Source organism: Dysidea avara, chromosome 12, assembly GCF_963678975.1.
Source record: "Dysidea avara chromosome 12, odDysAvar1.4, whole genome shotgun sequence".
In the NCBI taxonomy this organism is placed as follows: domain Eukaryota; kingdom Metazoa; phylum Porifera; class Demospongiae; order Dictyoceratida; family Dysideidae; genus Dysidea; species Dysidea avara.
The window spans coordinates 16,039,664-16,064,291 of NC_089283.1; the positions used below are offsets into that span (position 1 = coordinate 16,039,664).

Sequence of the window (24,628 nt, forward strand, 5' to 3'; positions counted from 1 at the left end):
AATTTTTACCATTAACCTACCATCACAGCCATTTCTTGGCCACCACCTTGGATTTCACATCTTTTTTCACCATAGCCTTTCTGAGGGCCACACACTTTTTTTACAGCTTGGCTGTTTTGGATTAGATTTCATTTCTTTTTGTATTTGTATACCCCAAAGCCGGCCTATGGCCAGCTTTGGGACTTTTTTAACCTATGTTTTTTTCTTTACTACAGGAAGAAGAAAAGATGAAGTAGATGTACTTTAAATATTTTATCAGTAAATGTACAAATTATATATACTGTATAATACATATGTGACCGGATTTGCGAAAAGGGGTCTTCCACACACATCCAATTTGCCAATTTTGACAATTGATAACTTCAGATTGAAAAGAGCTATTGCCTTGATATTTGGGCAGTGGTGAGCACCACTATAGCTGAATACATGGTGACATTCTCAGGTTAATATGTTACTTGAACACTGAATTATGGTCTCCAACGTTTACGGAATTGGATGTGTGTGGAAGACCCCTTTTCGCAAATCTGGTCACATATATTGATTACAGAAATCTCCATGGTGGTTTCTTTGTAACTGAACACTCTACAAGGTGACTTCTTCTAATTGCTCTCTCTACAGGGTGATTTGTTTGTAGCTGAACTATCTACATGGTGGTTTCTTTGTAGCTGAACTCTCTACAAGGTAATTTCTTCTAGCTGATCTCTCTACAGGGAGATTTGTTTGTAGCTGAACTATCTACAAGGTAATTTCTTCTAGCTGATCTCTGTACAGGGTGATTTGTTTGTAGCTGAATTCTGTACAAGTGATTTGTTTGCAACTGAGCTCTTTACAGAATGGTTTCTTTGTAGCTGAACTCTCTACAGGGTGATTTGTTTGTAGCTGAAATCCCTACAAGGTAACTTCTTCTAGCTGATCTCTCTACAGGGAGATTTGTTTGTAGCTGAACTATCTACAAGGTAACTTCTTATAGCTGATCTCTCTACAGGGTGATTTGTTCATAGTTGAATTCTGTACATGTGATTTGTTTGCAGCTGAGCTCTTTACAAAATGGTTTCTTTGTAGCTGAACTTTCTCCAAGGTAACTTCTTCTAACTGATCTTTCTACAGGGTGATTTGTTTGTAGCTGAACTATCTACAAGGTAATTTCTTCTAGCTGATCTCTGTACAGGGTGATTTGTTTGTAGCTGAATTCTGTACAAGTGATTTGTTTGCAACTGAGCTCTTTACAGAATGGTTTCTTTGTAGCTGAACTCTCTACAGGGTGATTTGTTTGTAGCTGAAATCCCTACAAGGTAACTTCTTCTAGCTGATCTCTCTACAGGGTGATTTGTTTGTAGCTGAACTCTCTACAGGTGATTTGTTTGTAGCTGAACTCTCTACAAGGCGATACTTCTAGGTGATCTCTCTAGTCTCTACAGGATTCCTTGTTTCTAACTGAACTCTCAACAGGGTGATCTGTTCATAGCTGAACTTTCTACTGGGTGATTTGTTTGCAGCTGAACTCTCTAAATGGTGGTTTCTTTGTAGCTGAACTCTCTACAATGTGACTTCTTCTAGCTGAACTCTCTACAAGGTGACTTGTTTCTAGCTGATCTCTCTAGCTGAACTCTCTACAGGTGATTTGTTTGTAGCTGAACTCTCTACATGGTGGTTTCGTTGTAGCTGAACTCTCTACAAGGTAACTTCTTCTAGCTGATCTTTTTACACTGCATATTTGTTTGTAGCTGAGTTCTCTACAGGGTGATTTGTTTGCAGCTGAACTCTCTACATGGGAGTTTCATTGTAGCTGAACTCTCTACAATGTGACTTCTTCTAGCTGAACTCTCTACAGGGTGACTTGTTTCTAGCTGAACTCTCTACAGGTGATTTGTTTGCAGCTGAACTCTCTACATGGTGGTTTCTTTGTAGCTGAACTCTCTACAAGGTAACTTCTTCTAGCTGATCTTTCTACAAGGTGATTGAGTTTTTTGCAGCTGAACTCTTTGCATGGTGGTTGCTTTGTAGCTGAACTCTCTAAAAGGTGACTTCTTCTAGCTGAACTCTCTACAGGATGATTTGTTTGCAGCTGAACTCTCTACGTAGTAGTTTCTTTGTAGCTGAACTCTCTACAATGTGACTTCTTCTAGCTGAACTCTCTACAGGGTGACTTGTTTTTAGCTGATCTCTCTACAGGGTGACTTGTTTCTAGCTGAACTCTCTACAGGTGATTTGTTTGCAGCTGAACTCTCTACATGGTGGTTTCTTTGTAGCTGAACTCTCTACAAGGTAACTTCTTCTAGCTGATCTTTCTACAGGGTGATTTGTTTGTAGCTGAATTCTCTACAGGGTGATTTATTTGCAGCTTAACTCTCTACAAGGTGACTTCTTCTAGCTGAACTCTCTACAGAGTGATTGATTTTTTTTGCAGCTGAACTCTCTACATGGTGGTTTCTTTGTAACTTAACTCTCTACAGGGTGATTTGTTTGTAGCTGAACTCTCTACAGGGTGATCTGTTCATAGCTGAACTCCCTATAAGGTAACTTCTTCTAGCTAATCTTTCTACAGGGCGATTTGTTTGTAGCTGAGTTCTCTACAGGGTGATTTGTTTGCAGCTGAACTCTACATGGTAGTTTCTTTGTAGCTCTACAATGTGACTTCTTCTAGCTGAACTCTCTACAAGGTGACTTGTTTTAAGCTGATCTCTCTACAGGGTGACTTGTTTCTAGCTGAACTCTCTACAGGTGATTTGTTTGCAGCTGAACTCTCTACATGGTTTATTTCTTTGTAACTGAACTCCCTGCAAGGTGACTTCTTCTAGCTGATCTCTCTACAGGGAGATTTGTTTGTAGCTTAACTCTCTACAGGTGATTTGTTTGCAGCTGAACTCTCTACATGATGGTTTCTTTGTAGCTGAACTCTCTACAAGGTAATTTCTTCTAGCTGATCTCTCTACAGGCCGATTTGTTTGTAGCTGAACTCTCTACATGATGGTTTCTTTGTAGCTGAACTCTCTACAAGGTGATTTCTTCTATAGCTGATCTTTCTACAGGGTGATTTGTTTGTAGTTGAACTCTCTACATGATAGATTCTTTGTAGCTGAACTCTCTACAAGGTGATTTCTTCTATAGCTGATCTTTCTACAGGGTGATTTGTTTGTACCTGAACTATCTACATGATGGTTTCTTTGTAGCTGAACTCTCTACAAGGTAGCTTCTTCTAGCTGATCTCTCTACAGGACAATTTGTTTGTACCTGAACTCTCACATGATTGTTTCTTTGAAGCTGAACTCTCTACAAGGTGATTTCTTTTAGCTGATCTTTCTACAGGGTGATTTGTTTGTAGCAGAACTCTCTACAAGGAAACTTCTTCTAGCTGATCTCTCTACAGGGAGATTTGTTTGTAGCTGAACTCTCTATACATGATTTGTTTGTGGCTGAATTCTCTACATGATGGTTTCTTTGTAGCTGAACTCTCTACAAGGTAACTTCTTCTAGCTGATCTCTTTACAGGGTGAATTGTTTGTAGCTGAACGATCTACAAGGTAACTTCTTCTTACTTATCTCTCTACAGGGTGATTTGTTTGTAGCTGAACTTTCTACAAGGAAACCTCTTTTAACTGAGCTCTGTACAGGGTGAATCGTTCGTAGCTGAACTATCTACAAGGTAACTTCTTCTAGCTGATCTCTCTACAGGGTGATTTGTTTGTAGCTGAATTCTGTATAGGTGATTTGTTTGCAGCTGAGCTCTTTACAGAATGGTTTCTTTGTAGCTGAACTCTCTACAAGGTAACTTCTTCTAGCTGATGTATCTACAGGGTCACTAGTTTGTAGCTGAATTCTCTACAAGGTGGTTTCTTTGTAACTGAACTATCTACAAGGTGACATCTTCTAGCTGATCTTTCAACAGGGTGATTTGTTTGTAACTGAACTCTCTACAAGAAAACTTCTTCTAACTGATGTCTGAACAGGGTGAATTTTTTGTAGCTGAACTCTCTACAGGGTGATTTGTTTGTAGCTGATCTCTATACAGGTTACTTATTTCTAACTGATCTCTTGAATTCTGTTCAGGGTGACTGCTCTATTAGGATGACTGCTCTATTAGAGTATCTCGATCTCGCACTTGCTACACCAAGTTGGATTTCGTGTTATAACTCCGTGGCTTTAAGTCTGATTCTTCTACACCATTGAAGAGCCTTTCTAAGATGATAACTCCATCTGTACAGCGATTTTCAAAGCATTACCCCAAGTGGTTTATCTGGTAGGCGTGGCAAGCATAATAATAATAATAATAATAATAATAATAAAATATAAAAAATAGCTAATCTCGATTGCGTAATTGTTACACACTGTTGATTTTTTCGCTGTATCTTCCTGGTTTTTAGCTCGATTTCTTTCAAAGCACAAAAGGTTTGAGGTTCAATAGTTATCCTATTCACCCACCGATTTTCAGCTTCTTCCCATACGCGGTTTACCCTGTAGGCATGACAACATATTGGTGTTATTTTTCGTGCATAATCGCTCATAACTCTTTGCCTGTTTATGGTACTCCAGCCAAAGTTGGTACCGAGATGCGCCTTTATACCCCCTTCTGTGTGCCAAATTTCAAGGCAATCGGATAACGCGTTCGCGTTTTATAGCAGTTTTTGTAAGTGTGCGAAAAGAGGAAGAAAAATAAGAAGAAAAAAACGAAGAAACTAAGCCAATATTTGAAGTCGCATATCTCAGGAATTCCTGAAGCGATTTCGCTCAAATTTGGAATGTGGAGTACTGAAGTTGGAGGGAACGTACACAGCAAAATTTGTCTTGTTTCATCAAGGAAGTACAGAGCTACGGAGGTGCGAAAATTGCGTTTTCTTTCTTCCTGTCAATATACTCACGGGGTTGCGCGCCGGCTTCTTGGGCCACACGACACACTACCGTGTGTCTTGATACCTGTTCTTGTTGTAAGTAGCTGGACTTGCAACTTTGGGTTTAGTGGTTCCACCTTCTAAACATTGAAAGTGCAACCAGAAGTATGGCTTGCTTGTGAAGTTTGCTCACTCTGGTATCACATAATTATATTGCTGTGGCATTAATGAACAGCCGCTTCAGATGTGGAAAACATCTGTAACTTACAATAAAACGCTATTTCATACAAACCTCTATATACTTTGAAATAGATACTACAGTTTTACTTTGAACTGTGTAACTAAGTACAGTGAAAACAAAATTAGATAAGTGATGAATTTGAGGATTTGATGAAAGAGTCATAATCATTTTAATGTGTATTCAATGCAATTGCATGTATGCATGAGTACATAGTACCCAAGTATTTAGCTAAGAGAAAAGTAGATTTATCCTTTTCCTATCTTACAAAACGGTGGCTAAGTGACAGTGCTATATAACTTAACAAAGAAATTTGTCACTGAATTTTAGAAAATCGACACAAAATATTCAATGATTAAGTAATAAGTTCTTGGCACAAATCCACTTGTTAATGATATCAATTCTCAATTCTTTGAATTACAACTGAAATATTTTTAAAACTGGACCCTGCACTAAACAGCATCACCTAAACATTAAAATTCTAATTATTTCATGTGTGACATTATGGGTGATTTTCTCACAAAGTGAGTTAAGAACTTCGTATCAGGTAGTAAATTATAGACAAGCTTTTTAATTTAAATATTTCGTTGGAGAGTTTAGTGGCATCTTCATTTAGGAATGATTTGAAGTACTGCTTAAAAGTAAATACCCGTACTTAAAAGGCAGATAAGCAGTAGGTGCAAAGTTAATCAAAAATGTAACAGCACTGCACATGCCCATGTTAGGTATTTGTGTCAACTATAAGTTGCTGTAAGATCCTGCTACTGTGTCAAATTGAAATATGATTTCCTGATTAGCAGTAGGTGTACATCTGCCATCTGAAACTATAGAGCCTTTCGTTTACATGCTGACTGTAGTTATAAGTCAGTAGACGTTTATTAGTCTACTTCATTAAGGATTTTAGAGCTGCTGTTAGTAAATGGTTCAAGTACTAATGGTTGTTTGCTGTGGATAAATACATGTACATGTACATTTGCTCTGTAGTCTTATGTTAGGCAGGAACAAGATGCATTAAACAATACGGCAACACACAGTGCAGAAATTTAATAAACACACATGTTAATGCACACTGTAGGACAATCTGCTTGAAAGACAAATGCACTATATACACAGATTTGAATTTTCTTCAATAATAAGCAGGGGTGCTAGTATATCCCATGCAGCATTTCAGTGACATTGCAATGTTCATACATCGATTAGGTGGCTATGGAGATCATGAAAATGCATTAATCCAAAGAATAGCATGCAGTGTCCGGAAATAGTATATATATGAAACACATTAATATTGCCGTGCTGTATCTCATTCTCATAGTTGAGACTCCAAGCTTTCGTCAACATACGACCATAGACTGATATTACATGCCCTAGAGTTTCAGGGAAATCAGAGTTTTTGTTACAGACTTCAGGGCCACTATCTAGATTATTGATTGTTTTGTCCAGTTATTGGTTGTTTTTCTATACGTATGTGCTTCATATTCCTAGCTGCTTCAAATGTGTTTTGGCTGATATTCTGCATTAGAAGTACTTTAGCCAAGACCTTATATGGTCCAAATATCAGACTGATTGGTTCAGCCATATGACAGCTATACAGGTGTCTGGGAAAAGATTGTCCAGTTATATGTGATGTATATATCACTCTATAAAGGTTGAGCACTTTGACTACAATGCCTTAAATGGTGGGATAAACCAGCTAGCACCCCTACTAATTGAAGACAGTTCTTTCATATTGTACCATTTACATCATTAAACTATAAAAAATGTCTCAAAGCCATCATACATGCAGAGATTTGGACTACATGGCATGTTAATGCACTGTATACTAGATCCATCTGCTCAAAAACATTAGTTAATGGCATGTAAGGAGTTGCTGCAGACAAAACGGACTATACCTGGATCAAACAGCAGTAACACAATGTTCACAGCAACTGTTTCCATCATTTGAGTGGCTGTGGAGATCTTGTAAATACGTTGGCTTCCCAAAACCAAAGAATAGCAATGTCCGGAAATAGTAGTCAACAAAACACACCGACTTCAATGAGCCGTATCTTCCAAACTAAACATAGTTGAGACTCCAAATTTTTATCAACACACGACCATAGTACATAACTTTAAAAAGTTTGAACGTATTCATTCTAAGTTTTGTACATTGATTCCAGCTACACAAATATTTGTGCCATATTTTGGATGAACGTAGAAGATTCCATACTGACATCATTGTTCATAGAACTCTTCATCAGTTCTCACCAGCTTACTTAAGAGAAACATTTAAGTACACTACAACCGTTACCTCCCATGTTGAAAGAAACATTCATCACCTTTTTGTGCCAAGAGTCAGGACTTCATATGGAAAGAATAGTTTTTACTATAAAGGGATGCAGATTTGGAACTCACTGAATACCTCAATTTACACTGCAGCTACTCTTGGACAACTTAAACACTTATATAAACCTCATTTTAACTAATTTTTACTTGCATATGCATGTATGTTAATGTGTATGTAATTACATTGTATGTTATGTATGGGCACTGCTGAATAGCAGTAGTTTTCTACTGATGCAGTCTTCCCTAAAAAAATTGACTGATGTTACATGCCTTAGAGTTTGGCGGAATCGGAGCTGTAGTTACTGAGTTCAGGGCCACTGTCCGGATTATTGATCACTCTGTCTGGTTATTGATTGTTTTTCCTGACAGATATATTCGCTTCATATTACTAGCTGCTTCAAGCGTTCTGGCTGAATTTTTATATTCGAAGTACTTTAGCCTAGACATTTATACAAAAGTCCCCTGACCAATGTAACATGTGTTTTACAGCTGATGCTCTAGAGTGGTAAGATTTACTGTAGAGTGGTTGTCGTGTACTATTCAAAAGTGGATGGGGTCTGTATTATACTAAAAATATGCTCTATAAAACTAAGCCCAAACAAGCTTTCAGATCAACCCAAAACACTTTCAACAAGTTGCTACAGAATTTTTAAATAATTTATTAAACGGAATTTTCTACAGACTGAGTAAGTAAGCAATTGACTGATGCCTTCAGACAAGCGTAACTTGATAACGGCTAAACCTATGGGCTTGATTTTTTCACTGTTTGGCATCGCTTCGGCACGACAGGTGCCTTTTGGCATACCGCAGTACGTACAATGCATTCTTCATGGACTTACCAGTGTCTTCCTTTGTGTCCCATTCATATTATTTTGCTGACAGTGAAAAGTGTCGATTTGGCAATAGCATGTGATTTTTTTTATTATCCTCTAGGTAATCAGTATAAGCTGTTCTTCCCAACTAAGTACATATACAACACACAGAGCAAAACACAAACAAACAAAACAAACAAACAAAAAAAATTACATATAATAATACCACACTTTACCTTGACCATCTTCTCCAACTGTAAAAATATGAATGGACAAAGTATGTACATAAATATAAGTGTGTAGGTGGTGTATAAATATATTTAGAGTAAAAAACACCTCTTGCTTGTTATTTCAAGGATACACCAACATTGTCATTATCATATCATGTGATCTTTTGTTAACCATTATTTACACAATAATGAGCCTTATCTGAAATTACACCACAGCCATAAAAATTGGCACTGAGACTCAGAGGAAGATATGAACTCTAACTAGCAGGTATGGCTATAAGAAATTACGATAAGTACATAAAAGCAGTTTTCAGTTGATTTTTAAAACAACACTAGATTCCTATTCTTTCAGCTAATTTACGTATAACCATACCTGCTGGTTAGAGCTTGATATCTTCCATCTCAGCTGAGATATTGCCATTCAAAAATTTTCTCCCCATAGTAGCCCATACAAATTTTACAAGAGTCCCCACATTTTTATGTCTGTGACATAATTTCGGATAAAGCTCATTGGGTTGGTAAGAAGACAAAGTGTTGGAAAGAAAATTTGGCCATTCGACTATGCCAGATAAAAGATAAAATTTGGCAGATCACATTTTGGTGAATGCCAAGCATTTGCACTGTATGTGCTATATGTACATAACAGGCACCCAATAAGATTATTAAAATAATAATAATTATATATATAAGTTAATCTAAAAAAACTGAACAAGTTTTCAGCCTGAACTTTTCCCAACAAATTTTGCCTCATATAGTATAAGTGTAAGGAAAAATTTTACAAACTACAGTATAGTAGGGATCAGTACAATAAATATAGTGCATAAAACAAGAAGGATCATTACTTGAATTGCAAATTTAATGTATTTGCTACTTTAGCCCAAGAAGCCCATGGCTACTACAGTAGGAATTAAATTTGGCACTTCAGGTGATGGGACCCGCTGATTATGCTGGCATAATAATAAGCATAATAGGTGCCTGAAAGCATTGAGCATAATGCTAGCATAATAGGCAGAAAACTTGTGCAATAGTATAAATTCTTCGAAATACATATCCCACAAAAGATCGATGTACTCTAATAGAACAGTCAGTAACTTTTAAATTATAAGGTAGTTGACTGTTCTATTAGAGAATATCGATCTTTTCTGTGACATGCATTTTGACAAGCAAGGGTTTACAATCTGTGCTTCAACCACTTACTGTATTCCCTTAAAGTGCAGAGTTATTAGAAAAACATGGGAACTGAGGTAAAAATATTGAGCATAATGTAAGTATTGAACATTAATTTAAGCATAATAGGTAATTTTTTAGCAGTGTAGCATAGCATACATAATAGGTAAAATAATGAGCATAATCGGCGGGTCCCTATTTATAGTATTGATCCCGAATGGCATGTAAGATTCCTAATTTTTATACATGCACCTGCTTGTTCATTTCTTTCAGAATATAATTTAACTTCTATAACACTGAACAATAGCACCAGATGTGTGTGATGTATGAAGAAATGTGCACCACTACTAATTACTAATCAGAAATGGATAGAGCTGTTTTAAATTAGCTTTTAAAGAGAACAATTATAGAGAGCAATACTAAGCTATATACATTTCCTGCAACAAATTTGCATACTCTGGCTGTTGGAGACATGATGCAGAAATTACAGATGGTTTTCAACCTGCAAATTGACATATTCTGCTATCAGCGAAAAGCGAAGAAGTCAACAGTGAAAAACTCAAGCGCATAAGCCTAATTAGCTGTTATAGGTAAGAGAAGTTTGCTTGTCTGCAGGCATCAGTTAGTCAATCAGTCAATTTTAAAGTTCTTAGCAACTTTTTGGAAGTTGCCTGACCGCACCTGCTAAAAATATACGTATATGGCCACATAAACTTAATTGTTAGTTTCTCATCCTCCTGTACTCAAAATAGCTGTGTGGGAGGGCAGATTTTTATTTTATTTTTACTGAATAGATAGCAGAATTAGTTAGCTAAGATGACTCAAAATGCATGTAATTAGACTGCTCTACCAAGGTACCAACTATAAAAGGTGCTAATTGACCTCCATTAGTCACCAGTGGTCCAAAAATCCTTGATGAAGTACAAAAAATGGCGATGCAGGCGGAGATGAGAAACTGATAATTAAGTTTATGAGGCCTACGCACAAAATTTTATTTATGGGTTAGATGATGCTTTTCTGGGCAAGTCATTAAAATAAGATGAAAGAATGCAATTTAGTATACACGTACGTATATGCAACATCACTTAAATAATAAGCATACACATTTCCAGTGTATGCATGTGTAGTGCTAATTTAAAATTGAAATCGGATTCCATAAAAAGTAGTGAAAAAGATATATGACAAATCGTGTGGAGCTATTACAACATAGGTATGTGGGAAATCCCTTCATTGACATGTTACCACCATCTGTTCAATGCAATAATTTTAGTTTGCAAACTATAGCATAGTTATGATATACATGTCTGGCTGTTCTATTAGAATGAATGGCTATGACTGCTTTATTAGAATATACTGGATCCTAGTTATACCAGCCACAATGTGTCTCAGGCAATGGTAAAGTGTTCAGATAAGTGAATTGTTCAGATAACTGAAGCCCATACATTTATACAGTGTACAACAGAAATTTATTGCTAGGACAGGATGGCCAATCAAAAGTAAATTTGATTGGCAGTTTGTGAAATTGCATGGCCACAAGACAGAGTTATACACTAATGGTGTGCAAAGCACAAGTCTTCTAGGGGCATGCCTCCCATCCCACCCCCAAGAATTTTTAAAAAGAATCTGAGACCAGTACAGCTACTTACCACTGAATCCAATTCACATATCTTTTACATAGATTTAATTACATTGTCAGTAATAGCCCGAACATATGTCAAACATCCATTAGAATGTTTGTTAAGCTTTTCGTTATCCCACCCATGCTCTATTTTTATGGTTATTAAAAGTATGTTTTTACTGTGCTTTTAACATGTTTATTTTTAAATTGGTTATTAATTTTGTGGTTACAATTTTCACAAATATATGTAATCTACCTTTGTGCAGCTTAGTGCATGCTCATAATGCGAAATAAAATTATCATCATTTTTGTCATTGATTTGACTAATTGAGTGGGTGTAACAACATATGAACATTCATTAACAAAAATTTATGAAAATGATCTAAAAATTTATGAAAATGATCAAATGTTAAAATTTAACATTTGTTTATGCCCCAGTCAGTAATATGTGTACTGTGTGCAAGAGATAAATCATTTTGAACCAATACAATAACCAGTGTAGCTATTTGGATAAGATAGGGAACTACTGAAGACAGACTTGGCTAAGCTTGGTTAACCATGGTGGTGTGACCTCTATAAACAACTCACTCACAAATATTTTAACACATGTCCGGCCAAGACATGCAAGTCCGGCTACTGCTTAATTTTCTATGTTGTACAATCATAGTGTTAAGCCCTGAGGAGTAGCTATGAGATTACAACAAAAACCATTACAATCTGGAACAATCTGCCAACACATAATTATATGGCTTTGTGCAACTTATCGCAAGAAAACTTCTGTTTTCATAAACATAGTGTATTGTGCATTGCTTTCTCTTCTACTTATGGGAAGCGTTGCTTGTGTAGTGCTCACTTCTTCACCACGCAAATTGTAATAGAGAATCAATAATTGAGATAAACATGAGATAGCTTATGCATGTGTATTGAGTCAGTCCAACAGAGATGAAGGCCTCACACAACAATTGAATGGCATTGATAATGAAAGCAACGATGCGATGATGATAATAATAGCCATCATAGTATGTACATGTTGTAAATGCTGATAAACAACAATTACAGTTATGAAACCTTTGCTCGGCGATTGGTCAACAGCATCACTTGGTCAGAAAATGGCTGATGACTGACCGTTATATTCTACTCAGAGCTCTGTTGCAAGCTCTAATAGAACATACACCTGTACTCAATATACTCTAATACAACAGTCTTTCCGATTCAGATGAACGAAATGAGGCTAAGGGTTTACTGTATATTTATCAAACAAGTATATATTAAGGGGCATAGTTGCCATGTTGTATTATCAACAGTAAAACTGAGTTGATTAAAGCTAAACTATTGAGGGTCTGGTTGCTATGCTCCAATCATTTAAGGGTGTGGCCACCGTGTTCTGATCACCTAAGGGTATGATTGTTATGCTTTGTTTTCAGTAGCATAAGTGCTTCAAATAATTTTGTGGCATCTAATGCTCTTCTAAGGTAAGTGTCGCTACAGAAAATTAATTCTTCAGTAGGTTTCCTTGCACGAAGAAGATGACCATGTAATTGGAGATAAAATGAAAGGCTAAGCACAGAATGCAGACACTAACAGAAAACCACATATCACACTTGAATTTAGTGTGGTGTTAAACGGTGGCTATGTGCTGGCCTCTAGCCTTGTTATTGTGATCAAGCTGGCAGTCAGGCAGCAAAGCAGACCAAAATAAAGGTTTTGGTTTGCAAAAAAAATGTTCAGTCTTCTGTGCTTTCTTGTGGTTAACACTGGATTTGACATTAGATGCACTACTGTAAAGGTGCTTTGTGTTGCATATGATATATTTATTGTATAGTGGCATCATTTTGGCAGGCAACCTTCATTTTGGGGAGAGGGGGAACCCTATTATGCATACTAGTACTGTGCTGTATGATAGTTCAACTAGTCTCAATATGAGTCTGCAGTATGTACTATAAACCATACAAACATGTAACATACCTGCACAATTATAAAAACCAACTGGTCTCACAAAATGCAACTAAAAGTATTGGTTTTTACTTCTGATGGGTATAACCAGTAACCACTTGACTGGAACTTTACACAAATGACACAAACCAAAAGAATGTCACAAAGAATATAATTATACATATCACATGGAATACACAAATACACATGCACACACCAGATACTAGAGCAATATAGTCTCCACACCATCTTGCTGCCAGTACAGCTCCAGTGTGAGCCTCAACTGACTTCTCAACTATACCCAGTTTGGAGAAGAACATCAACTTGCTTGCAAGAAACAGTGATAATGAGAAACTGGTACATTCTATGCTGGATAGCTATAGCTTGACATATAATTTGGCCAGATCAGAGATCTGTAATACATCAAAATCAATACCTGGAAGCTATGTACTGGAAACAACAAATTTCGCCAAGTAACATTGTATTTATTCAACAATTTTAGTACTAAGATTACCATGGCATTCTCACAATTCCAGTTTGACTAGCTAGGATATACTTGAGAAGAAACAATATTATGATTTACCTTGAAAATATTTATGTTAAATCCGTAGGAAAGCCCATTTTAATCACCGCACAATAGTGAATTATTCCAGTACAACTTGGAGAGCATCCGAAAGTGTCCTAGTTCCCTACATCTTGTGGCCTATGTGGATTATGTGAGTGTCCTCATACTTTAAGATTCCACACTAGCACGTTCAGTATTAGATACTAAATATGCTTTATAGACTATAAATCTAAGAACAAACAATAATATTTATATAGTTTTAATGTTACAACTACACAACACTACACAAGCTTTGGTGAGGAAAGGACTGTGATTGTACATTCTCTCTGTTGTTTATTATGAAAAGAAGCATGTTAAAACCTCATTAATAGGGCCAACTATGGAACCAATGATAAGTGGCTCCTATTTTGAGGTGGACACACCTCTTATTACTTATGATATTTAAGTCTAAAATAGAGCATTTTTAATTAAGGATAAAGATGTTAGATAGCAATCTTTTGGGGATAATTTAGCACTAGGAGGCAACTATAAGGTTATTGGACAATAGTAATCTGTAAGTGATGGTTATATCTCACTGTGGTATATAGGAGCCATGAATCCACTCATACAAATGACAATCAAAACAATAATACTATACAAATATGCATAGCATGAATTCATTTTGCATAACACAAGTGATAAATTACTGGAGCTCTATATCTTTAAACACTGCACACTAAAGCTATAGCAGTATAAGGTCATGCTAAGTTTTGCATTTAATGTTGGAATGTCTGAAAAACTTCATATGGACATGGATATTTAAATGCATGTTCTATTAGAGTATACCTGACTGCTCTATTAGAGTATATACCTGACTGCTCTATTAGAGTATATCGATCTTTTTAACAAGTTTTGAAGAGGGCTTATGTTACCTCTGTAAATCCTTCCCTGAGAGATGAATATAAGTTTTATCAATTGTTGTGCTGTGCCATTACACTATGTTGCTCACTCATTTTGTCCTGCCACACTAAATGGTGTGTTAGGATCCTGCTTGCAGAAGTCTAAATTTTACAGGAGGGGTTCCTGAACCCCCCGGAACCCCCTCCCTACGCCCCTGACAGTAAGCCATTCATTATGCCTGACAGCACTGTATAGTTGTATACTCAGTACTCTCTGCACAATTATAAAATTTGTCATATACTGTAACTCAGTTTAATGGTATGCAATGACATTGGCCAATGTTTATATTGTAGGTTGCATGCACATAACCTCCGGCTACTCCTTAATTAGGTTATTGTTGCTGAACTGATATGCGAAGTTGTAATTGTCACAGTGATCTTAGTTTTGGTACTGCCTCTTAGGCCAGGGACTAAGAAAGTTTGGTAATTACATTGTACCTGCTGACTATATAGGTCAGTGGAAGTGAACTCTAAATCTGTAAACAAGATACAGTATACACATACAGATGAATTCCAGGGTGTAGCTATTGGGGGGAGGGGGGGGTACCTGGGGTTCCGGAAACCCCCTTCAAAATTTGAACTTGTGGGCTTTTAACAAGAACACCAAAGTGAAATCATCATAGTTTGGCTGTACAAATATACAGAAAGATGTAAATAGAGCAGAGCTACAGTGCATGTAATAGGAAAAGCTTGCTGTAAAAGGTTTTAGGAAGAACAAGAATATATAAATTTAACTATACAATGAAAAATACTAATAAAGATCGAGATAATCTATATAACATTGGTCCTTTATCATTAATTGGTGCAGCCTTGCTGCATTCCTAGCTACCTGTAACTCTAATTGGCTAGTAATTTGGCCGCCTTTTTCTCCTCTACACTGATTTGAAAAGGGCACCAGATTACTAGCCAATTACAGTTAAAGGGAATTATAATTAATCAGGAATTCCACAAGTCAATGATAAAGGTATGATTTTTGTAGTTACGTAGTTGTCAGTATTAAAGTAAAATGGTCCTTATAAAGAGGTGGTCTTCGTTGGGAAGTGGTCTATAAAGAGGTTACCACCAGATGAAATTATCTTAATACTGTTCCATTCCACCCATTCCAGTCCACCAGTCTATTTCACTGAATCCAGATGTCCTTTTCAAGTAGGTAACAAGCAATGATGTTCTCAAGTTGGAGCTTCTAAAACAGAGGGGGTGGAGCAAGTTAAACAGGTTACACAGTAGAGCAACAACGTCATACCGGATGTCATTGTTGGGAATCTAGCCAAAGGAAATTTTTAGATATTAAAACCTCACTGTGTAACTGTTGCAGCAAGTAGCAACTGCATATATGTGACTTATAGCCATAACCATAATATATATTATGGGCAGCTGGAATCTAGGGGACACTGCTAGGGGGGTCTGAGGAGGACAAGAATTTACAGGATAATCCACTAAGAGGAGAAGAATGGAACTCTAACACACACGGTATATTCATTTGTATAAACATAACTTTGTTTGGTACAGCTGGATGAATGAAAGGCATAGCTATATAGTATTACTCTTTCTAAGATCCTTGCTTAAAACTTCGTTACTCTACTATGTGTCCTCTTCTATCATAAAATAGTGCATTCACATGATTATTCAAATTAGGTGCAAATTGATGTGGGCAGTGATGGAGAACAAGGAATAATTATAATAATGATGCCTAAGTAATTGTGTTGTAGCTTGCCAGTGGTCAGTTAAAGCTATTGCATTTTCTTTCTTTTTAATTTTCACTGTGACACATTTTACACCAATTCCATACCTTCCAGAGCATCAACTCTATAAGTATCCAACGGCAAAGTTCCTACCATTTTAGATACTTTTTTTAACTTGAGGTTGGCTGTATTAGACAAGTTCCAATAGTGATGGTGGGGCAAGAGGCTGCTTACAAGATATGTGGGGATGAATTAATTAGGCCAAATTATGGCTATTCAGGTTCCAAAACTGGAAGAAATTTACAGTACAGGGCTTTATTAAATGCCAAATATCTGTTCAGCCATCCCCAAGTTGGCCAGAGCTCCCAGATCGCTCATATGGCTTGCCACTGTGCTTGGGAAAAGTAGCAGACTACTCAAACCCAGCTGATTTTGATTATAAAATTAGTTTATTCATGTAGCTTTGTGTTATTTAAATCTGCTGTGTCAAGGGAAATAAGACAGGTTTCCCTCATATTGTTTTGAGTGGTTGACTGCTTTATTAGAGTAGTTTATAGTTTATATTTTGACTGCTTTATTAGAGTACCCATGTTGAGGAGAATTTTTACCAATGTAATTGTTTAAACTTGCAATGTATTATGATAATACCAATTGTGTCCAGGTAGTCTAGTGAAAAACAATTATTTGTGGTAGGATTTTGAATCGCCAACTTCTCAGAAAGTCTGTTGAAATGCCTGTTACCAGCAAGTTCAACATTGACAACAAACAATGATTTCACTTAAACTTCATTAAAATTAATAGTGTAGCCATATGATTACAGCCCTTATTTCTTACTTCCTCCTATATAATTATCATGACTGACATAGCTATTACTTTGATAGTTGACACTTGAAACCATGTCAGCTCACTTGTCAACAGTGCTATCAAGTCAACACAAACTTCACATTTGTGCTATTTTTGTTACTTAAAAAGGAAGGAATAAGCTTATGCATGCTTTTATGCAGCCTTTTACCAGACAAATAATGGCTTAAAAAGCTGTTAATCTTATAATGAATATTGGAAATGGACCGCTCGCCCACATGCAAATATGCTTGAGTGCAGGACGGGAAACGGAGAATTTATTTGGAGTGGCCTTATTCATTGTCGGGTTATGCTTGGCTGAAGTCATCAGTTAGTTAGTCAGTAGAAAACTCAGTTAAATTGGAATTTTTAAAATTCTGTAGAAACTTGTTGGAAGGGTTTGGGGTTACTCTGAAGGCATTTTTGGGCTTGGCTATGTCTAACCAATATACTGCCAAGCTGTTATGAAGGAAATTTGAGGCTGGATATTTTTGGGCAAGCAAGAAAGCCCAAAACTGCACGATCCCAAATATACAGTACTACCTTACTTTATGATGTACAGTTTTGAAATTGAATAATTGACAGCATGTATATCAGGGATGTGTTCAGGTTTAAAGTAGTGGTGGTTACAAGACAGGATAAAATGTATGAATCTCCAGTGGTTGTTGAGTGGTAGTGGTGGCTGGTTCCGACCACTGCTGACCACAGTGGACACATCCCTGTTGTATAGCTATTATACACTCATTAAAAATTAAATCATACTAGCTACCTTGTATATTTCACAATGTAAATCTTCAAAACATACTGTAGTAGCACTAAGGTACAGTGTGCACATACATGGATGTCAGCCAGACACTTATATGGAGGTACGTACATACTGTGTACGTAAATGCAGGAAACTAAATCATATTATACATAATAGTAATGTGAAATACATACACATCTTGAATGGTTACACATACAGTATTATGTTGTAGCATAATCGTTATTTAGAAATTGTAGGTTACTTAAGTCTGAATGATATAGTCATTATCCTCTGCTGGCATCTAAGAAGCGATAAAATATAGTAACAAGTATGATAGTGCAGAGGAATGATAAATGTTCAACATTGTATGGTTAAGTTATATTGGAATATGCATCCTGACTGAAAAGTGACATAGCCATTCCACTTTGTACTATATACAGCATTACAAACTATGCTGGTTTTGGGAGATATTTTTGCATAGAAAAGTCCTAACTTTCATGTGCATGAGTCCCTACTGGATTGTCCAATTCATGAAAACTATTGTGCATCAAAATTTTAACATGTTCTATGCACATGTAAGAGTAAAGGAGTGAAGTGGCAGTATACCTACCACTTAGAGATCTGTATTTACGTGTCTGCTGTATTTACAGGATGAGCTACACATGAGTGACATGGTCTAAATCACAGACATTTGAAACTAACTGATGGTATTTTTATGCTGTGCTGATAATGAAACATTTCTACATAAAAATATGTGCTTTTATTATGAACTCTTGCTTATAACTAACCTTCAAGTTGACACTCTTTTACAGTAGTAGTGATATTAAAATTCTGGAAAGGGTCGTCAAAATCATCATAGAAAACCAACACTTTACAAGACTTATAATACTGATAATTTGTGGAGATCACATAGCTTAACTGATGTGTTTCACTGATATCATCTGAAGTTTTACTATAGTCATTCTGATGGATACACAAGTAAGTAACTGACAGTATAATACACATGTGAACATGGCACAAAACATTTGGTGGGGTAAACCTTGATTTTCATCTAAGGTAGCTGCTTGAATTTATGTGAACAGATTTCTCCCTAGCAACCATCCCATCAGTATTTATGCATTATCTATCTACCATCAGGATTTTGTTTTTGGTGCCTCTTTCTTTTTCCTCTGATTATTCAAAATAGTCTGGCAGACAGCAGGGTGAAGTTTGCAAAATGGTCTATAGTTTATTTTAATGCACTTTTGGATTGTCCTGTATACCTAAAACAATATTCCACCTGCTGGACAGGTGTCAGCCTTGGGAATTTCGCTATAGCAACCAAAGTTTAATTAGCTGCATAGCAACCATATAAATTTCACAAAATAGCTTCTATGGGTTTCAGTTTTACCAAAAATGGTTTGATAACCTGACCATTTAACAAATGTGAGGTATTACAATTAATGGAAAAATGTATAATTATTAAATAGTTCCATAAACCACTGAAAGCATCATTATGCATACCATAGTTACGTATGTCTCAATAACTGTCATATGCTCTGTGGGCACAAACTACACCCTATCACACAACAGGACATATCTCAGCTGTACTGGAGTAAAATATTTGCATTCTGCTACTTTTATTATAAAGCCAATCAATTGCTTAATACCTGCGTAAAGTTTCAAAGCTATAGCACATTAGTACATAAAGTTATAGGTGATTAAAGTTCGAAAAGTAGGCAATTTTATGTGCTCACATGCCTTAAATTCACAGGCCCATGCAGTCACATTTGCTCTCTTGACCTTCTTAAGTTTGCTTTTTTTTTTTTTTAATGCTTGTTTCAGTTAGCTAAGCTATACTATAATGGTTATCATTACTTTTAGACTCGAGAGAAAAAACACAGTTTTCTGGTAGGAAATTTAATTCTGGCCTTTTCCTGTTGAATGCTTCTACGTAAATCATTATGATAAAATCAAGTGTCTTGGTGATAATTATTTGCCTCTTTTTGGTTTTTTGTTGGTGTGGAAAAGCTCGGCTAATACACCCTTTCTCCAGCTGAAGTCCATGAAGTGCAAATAATTTATCAGGTGCAGTATTATAAAATGTTCCATAACATTGGTGCTAAAGATAGAATTTGAGTTTTATACATAAAGAAGTTAATGTACATATATGTAGATCATCAAATGTAAGCTCAATAACTAGTACTTGCTATATACTTGCAGAGTATGTCACAAAGCACTCACTATACAGTGAATAGCATATGTGTGTTCTTCATCTATGCTTATTAACTGCTTGGTGTTTAGATTCTTCACACCTGTTCCAGTATCATCTAGCTCACTTAGACTATTTTCAAGGAATAATGGAAGTTATGCCTTATTTGGGACATTATATGTGGTGGTATCCATGCAGTACAGTAGCTGCTCCCATATACCCTGAAATGTGGACACTGTGATAACCAGAATATTGTTTTGTCTAAGGTCATATTTGTATAAAACATACATACAAATAAGCCTCTGAGATCAGGACAACTTTCCAATACGAATAGTATAGTGGAGTCTTAAGGTGTCCAGAATAGTGTTGTGAGAGCCTCTAGCTATATTTTATATAGGATACGTACACATGTATGTATGACTGTGTGGTACCTCTTAACAATATTTTTTATGTACAGATAATAGATCATGACATGCCTTTTATACTGAAGTTGCTCAATCACTTCTGTCTGTACCTTTTGTTATTTTCACTGAAATGGACATCAAATCAAATTCTTTAAGGTGTGCTATTCTCTTACACTTGCATGCTGCTCTTCTTGCATGAGAATTTTGGTAACCTTACTATTTGGCATGCAAGAGAGAACTTTCGATGATATAAAAGTGCTCAGTGTACTAGCCATTTTGTGTCCAAATTTGCAAGAAGGTCTTCCACACACCAAATTTTGCCACTTTAATGATTCATAACTTGATTTAGATTTGAAATAAGTTATTAACTGAAATTTCATCAGCTGTGAGTCATAACATAGAACATTGGAGGAAGAAAAATTTCAGAAGCAAAGTTGAATATTCATACAATTGGCAATTGCATGTGGAAGACACAAATCCAGCCTTTAAGAGCATCCATTGCATTATTTTGCATGAACAAAATTAGTCTTTCCTGCTACAACCTATTTGCTCCACTAATGATTTCCTCTATTGGCATTTATCAACAGCATATCAGTATTGGGGTCAGCAACAGCCTGCCACATGTATGTGTGTGGCACACATATGCGGTGCAAATTTGGTTTCACAAATAATTCATAATAGTGCATGCTGAATGCGTACATGTACGTACATATACAGTCGGTGTTCTATAAAGTGCAGTGGTATACAGGGACAGTGCTTGGTTACAACAAATCCATAACAGTCAAGCTGTGCAAAGGGTGTAGTGGTACTACAACTGTATCATTCAGAGTTAGCTATAAACTAAAAGTAAAAAATATTTGTCCAGCTGATATTTTAATTATTGGAGCAATTGTTTGGTGATTTACTTCACAGTTTGGCTATTCTGTCTGCAGCTTGGTTATTTTGTCATGGATCCCATCATTTACTACTTTGCATGTGCTCTATTCACTGTGTACATGAATGACACAATTAGGAGACTGTTACAATGGTCAGTTTAAATCAGGTGACCTTATTATACAGTACAGTGATCCAGTTGGACAGGTTTCATTGTATAGTTGAATAGTAGAAGTATTGCACAATAACAAATGCAGTAAAATACCAGTAAAACAAGCAGGAATAACACGGAATGAGATCAAAGGAATCAAATGAAACTTGGTATATGACTTTGACTCATGATGCACCGTCTTCATGCCAATTTGAAGAAATCTAAAAACAGTGGGTTAATATTTTAAGTTCTTTGATAATTTAGCATGGAATGTCCAAAGTACTAGAATTTCCTGAGTTAATATCCCAATTTGCCCAATGCTGACGGAGGTCCAGCAGGTGGTTTGAGTTGTCCATAGTATGGAGAAATATTTGTGGCATAAAATAAACTATAGACCATATTGCAAGGTTCAGCCAAAAAAGCCACTTATTCTACTGGACTAAAAGTATAACTTTCTTCAAACCATTTACACAATATGTAATTTTAAGTGACATCTACACAGATTCTAATAGAGCGTTCAAGTCTATTCACTTGTATGCATATGAATTGCTAATACATTGTGTGTAGTATAGCATGATGCAACTTACAGCCACAGTCCTGTTAGTACTTTGACATTCAATATCTGCTCTAGTGTCTGCCAAGCGGTATGAGATTTGTTCCTGTGTGATACTTAGATTTTGAGGTGGATCCAGTTGCCAAAATATACTAATAGTATGTGTATGCGCTTTATGGTCCGTAGTGCAGTTTACGTTCACAGTTGGTTTCCCCAAACCTGCAATCACAAATCAAAGTGTCCATAAACCAGTGAAGTTAAATGCAGATAATTACAGTATCAAGACATGTGTGACCAATGGAAGCCAGTGTGGTTGTATAACAAATAAATGTGTGGCCAGAATAATAATTTGGTCGTGCTTACACAGACTATTATTTTTCCAATTAAATATTCCCCGGTTAGGATAATGTCCTTACCAAAGATGTGCAAAACCAGTTTAGCCATCTCTGATTGTTAATAGTTGTTATTCTAGAACAACATACCTACAAATAATTGGATAGTTGTTTTGGGAAATTCCATGTGATTACATTAATTTTATCAGCTCTTTCACCAAAATATTCCCTTACTTAGATCAATTTAATCTACAAAATACACTATTTCTGAACTATTCTGTAACTACAATGGATTCACACATATGTATTACTTACAGTCATAACTATAACTAAATGCACCCAATGGGAGTACCAGCAAGAGTAACATCATGTTATCCATCGTGCTAGAATGAGAAACTATTACAATTTAAAACAATACTTTTGGAAACAGCTTCAAATATGTAACATGTATAAGTGTATGGCAGTCAACATGTACTAAAGAAGCACAGCCAACTGCTGAATAAAGAATAAAGGTCATGCAATGGAAGAGACTATATTATATCAGTTTACGTACAGAAGAAAGGAATTTCAAGAATTATGATGTCCATGTACTCATCTCCCACTACCGTATGTACTGGTCATTACTGCAGTTTTTTTTTGTTCTTATGGTACATACAGTAGTTGTTTCAGTAGAGTCAATGATGGTTTTTCATAAGTATTGTACACATACAAATACCAACTAAACTGAACACATGTACAACGGCATGCATGTAAGAATTCACAACTGGTGAAGCCAATCTTACACAGTGAAGCCCCTCTCTAATCCAATAATCTAACAATGTTTGCTGTTCCAAGAAAATTTTTACTATATATTATATTTGGCACTAGTGAGCAGCACAGGTTTCACTATTCTGAAGTTGCCTATAATGCAATCAGCAATATACCGTATAAACTGAAAATTTGGCGAGTAGAATATTTGGAATTTTACTCAATGATAATTACAAGAGTTTAATATGATGAAATTCATCTCAAGCTAGCTGAGTGGCTTTTGTTTCTCGTCTCATTTACAAAGAGCCGAATTACCTCATTGGCCTGCATACTGGAAAACTCTTTTTCATGTGAGAGGACAGAGATTTATTCAGTGTAGCAAAAGGAAACAAAGTGATCAGGAACATTCTCCGTGCAAGAATACATTATAAGAACTTATGCACTCCTCTATAATCTATGGTTCAGTCTTGCTTCTCTCATGCTTGTCCAATGAGTAAAAATATTAGAAACACTAATAATATAAATATGGCAAAATTTGATTTTGTAAGTGTCCGCCAAATCATCAATTTTAATTCCCACACTAAAAATTCTGCCCATAAGATATTCTGAAACAACAATGAATTTTAGAGAGCAGCTTTTTACATGAGAGCTTCAGTCTACTATCATACCAACTATGAGAATCTCTGTAGAGAATGTTCTTCTTATGTTCTCATTACATAGCTATGTATTATACTTCCTCTCATTTAAGTCACATGAAATTAATAGTTGAAATCAAAACACTTTTAAGGTACAGATCTTTCCTATTTGAATTACAGTATTGCTTGCTCAATTAAGACATGAGGTATACAAATGTTGTATGGACATGACTAATAGTTTGGCAACTTCTGACTAATGAGTGTGATCAACAAATGCCAGGTGATCAGGATTACTCAGCATGCCAGGCAAAGAAGACTTTAGCTTTGGCTGCCATTCACACACAGCCATGCCTAACCAGTGGTGCACTATCCAGATACCATGAGTCACATGATGAGTAGGTAGACAAATCCTCCTGGAGGTAGGAATAGTACCCCACAGTAGTGGGTGAAGGTATTAGCCCACTTGTTATGTGAGGATGTATGGACAGTTGGTATTTGTTATAACAGATACCACATCACCTGTATGCTTCACAGTAACCCATACAGTAGGTTATAAATGTAAGTTTTGCACTTAGTATGCTGCATACAACATTTATATGGTCGTGCAGTTTAATTAAGAGGTAAGTACATTAATACTATTTCCTTTTTCACAGGAAGCTAAAGAGTACACAAACTATGAATACACTGACTAAACATCCTGACATTTCCTAGAAGATACATTTTGTGTCTGACCACAATTAGTGTCTGTCTGGCACCAAAAATTAAAGTGAAAATTTCCCTCTCCATTCTGAATTTTCAGCATATGAATGACTGTATTTAGATTCTTC

The 24,628-nt window shown here is 36.1% G+C and overlaps 1 protein-coding gene and 1 long non-coding RNA gene across 2 annotated transcripts in view; both read right to left on the reverse strand.

Moving 5' to 3' along the window:
- Positions 1-24,628, reverse strand: part of LOC136241680 (roundabout homolog 1-like) — a 302,043-nt gene that overhangs the window by 220,956 nt on the left and 56,459 nt on the right. The window contains exon 2 of the mRNA XM_066032935.1: positions 22,735-22,802. Coding sequence (XP_065889007.1) covers positions 22,735-22,798 — 64 coding nt within the window. The 5' untranslated portion in view covers positions 22,799-22,802. The remainder of the gene's footprint in view (positions 1-22,734; positions 22,803-24,628) is intronic.
- Positions 18,061-22,267, reverse strand: LOC136241706 (uncharacterized). Its single transcript, XR_010694382.1, has 3 exons — positions 22,122-22,267; positions 18,704-18,878; positions 18,061-18,216 (listed from the first exon to the last, which is right to left on the reverse strand). It is a non-coding gene; the product is annotated as an uncharacterized lncRNA (long non-coding RNA).